At 42.8% G+C, this 8,399-nt stretch overlaps 1 protein-coding gene across 1 annotated transcript in view; it reads right to left on the bottom strand.

Annotated features, from left to right (window-relative positions):
- Positions 1-497: 497 nt before the first annotated feature.
- The window catches only part of LOC109954881 (transmembrane protein 150A), an 11,584-nt gene continuing 3,682 nt past the window's right edge, over positions 498-8,399 (bottom strand). The window contains exons 2-8 of the mRNA XM_020590519.1: positions 6,959-7,231; positions 6,517-6,564; positions 6,301-6,387; positions 5,850-5,917; positions 3,218-3,345; positions 2,929-3,106; positions 498-2,057 (exon numbers count right to left, since the gene is read on the bottom strand). Of these exons, the coding sequence (XP_020446175.1) occupies positions 1,753-2,057; positions 2,929-3,106; positions 3,218-3,345; positions 5,850-5,917; positions 6,301-6,387; positions 6,517-6,564; positions 6,959-7,023 (879 nt within the window). The 5' untranslated portion in view covers positions 7,024-7,231 and the 3' untranslated portion in view covers positions 498-1,752. The remainder of the gene's footprint in view (positions 2,058-2,928; positions 3,107-3,217; positions 3,346-5,849; positions 5,918-6,300; positions 6,388-6,516; positions 6,565-6,958; positions 7,232-8,399) is intronic.

Here is an 8,399-nt window from a genome sequence, read left to right as displayed (position 1 = left end):
ATTCCAGTCTTCTTTTGGCAAGATTTGCAGAACAAGACAGGGTTAGTGCAGCCCCAGGGAAAATAAGAACTTAAATAATTTGCAGATTAAAAAAAAAGACCCGACACTAGATTAAACATCTCGTGTAACATCAGATCCACTGACCTCACAATTACTGTCACTTGTTAAGACAGATCTTTGTGGAAAGAGCTGCTGATTACTGAAGTACAAATAATTCATACCTCAAACCACTGTGAGATGGAAAACATGTTGGATCTCTAGCTTTCACCTTTAAACAACAAACTCAGAAAAGATAAGAGGTAGGTGATGTGGCCTTTTAAAAACATGTATTGCTGGCATCCAGTGGTTAGACAGTTTTAACAAGCATCAAGATTACATAGAGCGCAGCATACTGTGTATGTGTGTTATTAAACATACGACTCAAACAGCTCACAGAGAAACAGGTCACTCACTTAAAAACTGCTGAGTGTAACCTAAACTGGGTAGCATTAGTCAGCTTTAGTTTGTGGCAGTCTGGCTCACAGACAATACTATTAAGTATATCATTTCCAGAGAAACTGGCAATTATATACTTTCACCTCAGTGTACAACCTGTACGATTGTGACAGCGTACTGACACCGTTGTGATGAGCTTTATGGCACAAGGTCTACAAGCATAGTATTCACCCCTCATTCAGCTTGTGTGTCCTCCAAAGCAATGAGAAGGCTTCACATCACTTTAACAGAAAACCTCAAAAATCAAATAAGGCTTCCAAGGGTCCAGCCTGGAACCACATTAGTGTGTTATTCTGTAAATGTGCTAGTCAGGTTATAGTTTGACCTCCACACACACCCACTGGTTTTATTATAAAATGCAAGTCACTTTAAATGTCTTGGTGTTACAAAGGATTTGGGGGGGGGGGAAGTAGCATGAAATGTCAGTGCTAAAAAGAAATCTTCAGGTCTAATACTGTGGGGGACAACAGTTAAACGTGACTGAGATGCACATGGCCCAAACTGTTGCAACAGAACAGATCAGAAAATTTTACACAGCCGTCTTGCACTCACGCATCAAAAAAACAATTTAAGACACACATGCACATTGTAAAACAAATACCAAAAAAACAAAAAACAAATCATTTGTGCAATCAAATCAAACAGTTTGGTGAAATTAATGATTTTTGCCACTTGAGCATTTGACAGATCATTTATGCTTGATTGACTAAAAAGGCCATATTCTTACAGCCTGTAAAAATACACAACTTAACTATCCACTTCTCAAACATTCAATATATTCAACCCACTATACAAACTCAAAACTCCAACATAAATATTCTCCCAGTCAGAAAGTGTGCCGTGCAGAGAGGGGCAAAAGGCCAGATCAGGTGGACCGCGCAAAGCATTGGGTAGTTCATGTGGGGGTGGGGGGACGACCCGGTCAGTGTAAGGAACTTTCTTTTTGCACCAAGACACCAGTGATGCACGGTTATTAAACTCCCATGCTGGAAACAACCTACTCTAGTAAAGAACTAGAATACTCATGCTTATCATTCTCCAACTGGCTCCATACATTCAGCCCTGCTTTCAGGACATCTGACTGTAGGGGCTTGCATCAACACTTGGGTGAGGTGGGGGTTTGGGGGAGAACCTTATAGCATAGTAGATAGGCTAACCTGGTGTTGGTTCACTGGGTAAAGATATGAGAACTTCCTGTTTCTCCTCCACCGTCTCACCTTTCTGTGGGAGCCCATCAGACACCTCAGCCATGCAGAGCTACAACATGGCTATGCTCTCTGGGGTACAGTTGAGATGTGTGGATGTGCTGCTTCCCCCAGGGGACTTGAGGCCCTTGTTTGCCCCACTGAGTGTCGAGTCCCGGCCCCTGGGGCCCACAATAATGCCTGAGCCGTGGTGGTGACGACTCTGCTGCAGGCCTGCCATCATGGTCTCGCTGGTGACAGTGCCATACTCATAGGTGAAGGTGCCGTAGAAGACCAGGATGTCCACAGTGAAGACCCATTCACAGATGGCTGCAGTGTGCTGCAGAATGAAGCTTTCGTGGATGAAGAAGATGCCACCTGGGAGGAGGACAAGTTAAGGAAGACAGATCTCTCTGGTACATGTATGGACAAATCAGACAGAGCTCATTTCCTATTTCACTGGATCTACAAGGACAGTGGAAGGACAGAATGCAAAACCTTATGAGCCTGAATCAAATTCATAATCTAATGAGCCAAGATCTATGACAAGCAGCTTAACCACAGGGTGCCAGATTTGCAGCTCTGCTAAACAGATGGATTTAGCTATAGGATAACAGATAGTGAGAGCAGTGCATTCGCCAAGGACAGACTATTATTATTTGTCAGATAATTAGCATGAACCCAAAGGGTTCTTATCTGTGCTGCCAAACAGATGAGGTGATGGCAGATGTGTAAAGGGCCACAATGAGTGGTGGTGGAAGAACAGTCCTGCCTGCACATGCTTCCTAACTGATGGAAGTTAAGGAGTTGCTCTGCTAGTTGGGAAACGGCCAACCCGACAGAGACAACAGGCTGACAAAGACAAAGGTAAAGCTCAGGTGTCATGCTTCTAACTGGATGTCAGAGAGAGGCAGGCAGGGGAGAGAGGCTGCTGCTGGTTTCACCAGAATACAGCAGGGGAGATGAATGTGAGTCCTGACTTTCACCTTTCTGGAACACGGAGGTCAGTCCCAGTAAGCCATTCCAGTGTGCAGGCACAGACGATCAGGTCCCTTGAACTGAGTGACTTAGGAGACAGGGGCTAATGGTTTTAGTTACACCTGCTTTTCTTGATAAGACACATCCAAATGTCTGCTGTGATAAAGGTAAGTTAGAAGGGTTAAAAACATTGTGTTTAGATACAGCATACAGCACAGAGCTAGTGTATGTGACCCACAAAGGGAATGTCACAATAGTAAGTAAAGGATACTGAGGACAAGGGAGACCATAGCTCCCAAGGCCAGAGCCACCCTGAAATGGGCCATCCAATAGTCGAGGGCAGTCATAGCCACCCGGTAGGTGAGCACACACTGCAGGCAGACAAACAGCAGCCCTGCTGGAAATGTGACACCAGCACCCACATAGTGTAGAGATTTGGCATGATCAACCTGACAGACAGACGTGTGCAGTCAGAGAGGGACTGTTTCCTCAGAGGTCTGAATAAGGAACAAGGTCACTCAATGTGTACTTATGTTAGGGGACATGCTGCTGAAGCTTACCTGGAAGTTGCCCACCATGAGCAGGCCTATAGCGTTGGTGCAGCCGGACACCAGTGCACCGGTGTTAACCCAGCAATGGTGATTGTGCTCAATCACCTGGGCGTAGCGCAGAAAGCACACCATCACCACTGCAGGACGCAAAGGAAGACATGCACTTAAACACTGCCTTTGTAGCACTAAATACAGATAATACTGCACAACACAACTGTAAAGGGCTTTTGACATGAATGTGTAGACCAGTGGGAAAACTGATTATGGTTTAGGTCATTCAGTTACTGAAGGAATGACAATGGAAAATGAGTGTGTATTTTTTGGATTTTATACTCAATGATGAAATCGGTTATCTGAGTATTACGCAGTTTTTCCTGAATATGATGCTCCCGTTTGCTTATAGTTCTGTCTACGGTTGGTGAGCAGCCATGGGGCGGCTCCATTCTGCTGATGTGATGACTATCTGCTTTGTTCTTCCTGTTGCTGATGTGTTCTGCCAATTACTCCCATCTCTGGTGGCACTTTTTCTGCCATGTTTAGCATCAGCTCCCGACAGATTTTTAGTCAGATAGAAATTGGATAGATACTTTATGTATTAGAAATGTTTAGTGGAGATAGGATGTCTAGTTAGACTGTTAAATGCTTAGTCATGCTTATGAGTTTCTACAGGGTACATCTGGTCAAGGATAACTAGAGAGAAGAGTTGATGACTGTCAGCAGACAGGGTGTTTAATATTATTATTATGACGTGTATAACTGTAGCCTTAGCCATAATATGTTCTTATGTTTAAGTCACGACATGTTACTAGAGGTCGTGAGAATGTTTTTAGTTACACACCACTTAATCAACAGACACACACATTGATTTGCTTCATGTTTGGACTACTGCTATGACCAGCTGTAAAGCTGGCAACAGAGACGTCTCGGTTGACGTTTCTGTGTGGTATGGGGCTAGCCCAACCGAAAAGATATAATGTATAGGCCTGGTGGGTTCAGGGTCTTTCATCTTACATCTGCCTGCGAGCAGTTTGGAGGTGCAAGATACCTGAGCGTGTAATGTTAATTTTACCTGTGATCCTTTGAATAAATCAGCACTGTTTTGAAGTTACTTGGACTGTCTCGTCTCTCAGTCAGTATGGTAAAAAGTGCCGGGTACAACAAGCTGTTTGAAAACTATGAACCCTCAGGTTGCTGTCTGTTACAATGATACTAACAAGGCAGTAAAACAGATCAACATTACAGGCACCCAACAAGAAGGAAGTGAGAAGTAAAAGTCCAAGTATCCAGGCAGATTACACATTAATGAGAATTTTAAAAAGACAAAGAAGGGAACTGAGGAAAAAAAGATGATGGAAATTCAAAAATAAAAATGCATGGAAAGGAAAGAAGATCAGAAGAACTGAAAAAAGTGAAGTGACAGTGAAAACAGCAGGGGAGATGCAATTAAGGACAGGGGTGAAATGGGAGCAGACTGGTGATAAAACAAGAGAGAGGGTGGTGTACCGGAGGAAGGCCACAGAGAAGGAGAGGGGGAAGTGGAAGGAAAGCCACATTCATTATTGATTAGAGAGCGCAGGCTATTTCAAGCCCCTCTGGATCTCTTGGAGGCCTAGTGGCTGATGTCTGTGGGCACCATTGAGGATTATATAACAGAATGGACAGAGGAGACAGACACTTTGAGCTCAGCTATACCAATTAATTGTGTTTGTATTAAAGAGGAGAAGACAACGGTCTTATTGTCTATGTGGGCCACAGATCTATTCAAACATTTGCATTTCACTGCATATTGAATAATCAGTATTTAACACTACCATGGACAAGTTCAATATTTAATTGATCCTTAAATACTCTCAAAATGTAAACTGTTTGCTTTTTAATAGCCTCTCTTACACCACAGCAGATCTTGTTTTTGGTCAAGGTGAGGGTATGATGTTTAAGGGAATAATTTCACTTTTGAGAAATACACTTATTCTACTTCTTTCTGAGAGTTAGATAAGATTTATAACACTCTCATATCTGTGTGCTAAATATGAATCTACAGCCAGGAGATGGTAAGATCAGCATAAAGAGTGGACACAGCAAACCTGGTTCTGTAGAAGTTCAATAACCTGCCTACCAGAACTTCCAAAGCTCACCAATTCAAACCCGTTATCTTGTTTATTTAATCCATACAAAACCAAAGAGTAAACTTGACAAGTTGTGCCTTTACAGGGAGTCAAGTCCTATTTGTCTGCTCCGGATGTGGTCACTTCCAGGAGTGGCAACTTCACAGACACATTAAGATGTCACGACTCTCAGCCAAGAATACTACATCAGATAACCTTCTCACAAACCACGCTTTTATTTATTAGTAGGCTTTAGAGGAAGTGGTAGGCCATTTGTTTTCTCTTTGGACAACTTCCAGCATTTCCGGCGTAAGCTAGCAGAGTCTCTGAGGCTTCTTCTGGCCACAGCTTCATATTTACTTTAAAGACATGAGAGTGGTATTGATCCTCTCATCATAGCAAAAATGCAAATGAACAGATTTCCCAGGACTGTACTACTATATTATTCCTTTAAAAGGACATATCTTTGCTCACACGATGTCATTTAATCACAAAACTGTGTGTGTGGTTTTAAATTCAGTACATGGAGACCTTACCCATGAAGGCTCCAACGTTGCCGATCAAGCTGAACAGGCAACTCTCAGGGGGGTAGGAACCACATTTACTGCAGGACATGAAGACAAACCAAATTAATTGACTAGCATTTATATGCGTTTCCAAACTCAAGAATGTGAAACCACTTTGCTCTGCGCAGGACTAGCTGTAAAACTGAAATTTAAATGAAGAGGACCCCTAAACTCTACCAAACACCTGCAAGTCTCTTTACGCCCTTTTACAGGCGAGCTCTCGTACTTGCTTGTGGTTAGAGGCTTATTTGCAGATTAAAGAAATGCAGTTTATGCAAAGCGTGTGCTAATGACTGTCAGAGACACAATGTAACAAGGTGCTAATTCATGCCTTGGGGCCTTCGCTGACACAAAATAGCTTTTGTATTCTGCAGGAACAATGACTTGAAGTGCAGAAAGGAGGAGACATGGAACAGGAGACCTGATGAGGGGGATGTCTTGGATGGTGCAGCATGTCTTGGGGAAGCCTGGTCGAGGCAGCTCCTCTGTGCACGTTACATTGTAAGTCCTGTAGCAGGGACACAATGAGTTCAGTTCACTCCGTGCTAGCAGCTGTGAAGTAAAACTGTGTCCAGTTTTGAAACAATAAAAAAGGTTGATGCCAGTTTCCTCAGATCAACAGAACACAAACACTCACCAGTTCTCCACAGGACAAACATGGTGATTCATCACAGCCATGGCATACCTGCGAGGTCAAGCACGCACAGTAATTCAAAGCAAGAAATGGCAAATGTCAAACACAGTGAGAAAATAAACAGAATTATTAGGCAAGGCAGGTTTATTTATATAGCACATTTTCATACACAACAGAGATTCAAAGTACTTAACACAATGCACATAGATTGATAGTATTGAGAAGCGAGATGGTACTGGGCTTAAGCTAAAGGGTCATTCCACAGAAAGACTGCTCACTAAGGCCTCAGTCAAATGCTAGTTGACAGCATGGATATCTCATCATGCATATTTTTTACATCAATGTATTCCATGGATATCTCATCATGCATATTTTTTAAATCAATGTATGTATCAATGTGTGCAATTTCCTTCTGTAGTTGTTGGAACAGGGGTAGCCAACTCACACTATCCATATTCCTGTGATAGAGAAGGCAGACAGGCTGACAGGCAGGACAATCCAGGCAGTCATTGGGCTGGCAGTGAGCTGGCTTTGTCCCAAGCATGGGGTGAGAGGGGGGCTTTGGGCTGTTCTGGTGACACGACAGGAGGGATCAGGTGGAGGGCTGGTGGGGGTGTGGCTTCACTAACACACAGGGAAACACACAGGGGGAGACATGAGGACAAAAGGGGGAATGGCACAGCTCTTCTCCTCCACAGGACCCTGCAACAGCAGCAACCTGAAAGGAGGGGAAAGTGTTGTCAATATACAACAAATAAACTGTCTTCATTAATATGTGGTGTGTTAATGTGCCCCGGGAGTTAAGTTACTCTCTGATGAAGTGCAAGTCACCGTTCTGAGTATCCACATTCCTTCTACCTAACCGTTTACCTCAGTCAGTAGTTTTCTACATTTTTCCTCAATGCTGCTTCACACAAAATGCACTGTGTTACAGCTGTATCACAGCTGGGTCTACCTTGCCTTGATATAAAAAGCTGACTTCTAAGGGCAAGAAGCGACAAAGGGCAGCTGCCTCTCTTCTGCTAAAAGTTGCGCTTTGTAAGAGGACAGCCAGATGACATGCTCGCATGTGACAGGACGTAGCTCATGTTACAGAGAGATGAACAAAACAAAGCAGTTGCACATTTTTACAACACTGTGAATCTGATTAAACAAACAGTCTTCTCATAAGCTTGTGATATAATTTGACAATGTGTCTAATGTAAAGCAAACTGCAAACTTCACCATGTTGGTGCTGGACAGAGCTGCAGGCTGGTGTGTCCGTACTCTCAGTAGACAAACTGGAATTGTGCCAATTGATGTGCACGTACTGAATGAATTTCCCCCACAACGTTGCTAAACACTGATGCAAAACAACATTTAGCCTATAAAGAGAAGCCCTTGCCATTTACTGTTAACACTTAAACACATTCTGTAACCAAACAATGGTTTGGTACTGAAAAGAAGAAAACTGAAGATGACCTCAAAACACAATAGCCCATGGCTTTTCTACTACACTCCTACTCTTTAAACGTGACCATGTGTTTTATGGCGATTTCTACTACAGAGAGACTGAACAACAAGCACCTTTGAGAAGAAATGAACAGCAACACGAAGATGTGTAAGAATTCCTTTTATCTCCAGCTGAAAAATATCGGGGTTGAATTAATTGCATCTTGCTATTCCTTTTTTATTGGTCCAGATCACGCAACATATGCCTTTTGAAATGTGGTTATGTTAATTTCTAGATTTTATGAGCTGAGGTGGATTCCCAGAACACTCATTTGAACAATTGACCAGCCAACAACAGATTATAACAATTGTTTCCAACCCCCTAAAATGAAGCCATGTTCCCTCATCAGAGGTTATGGGCTCAATATATTAATAACAACAAAACTTACTCAAAG

Source organism: Monopterus albus, unplaced genomic scaffold, assembly GCF_001952655.1.
Source record: "Monopterus albus unplaced genomic scaffold, M_albus_1.0 scaffold12.1, whole genome shotgun sequence".
NCBI lineage: Eukaryota > Metazoa > Chordata > Actinopteri > Synbranchiformes > Synbranchidae > Monopterus > Monopterus albus.
Note: the sequence above shows the minus strand (reverse complement) of the source record. Positions and strands in the feature narration are given on the sequence as shown.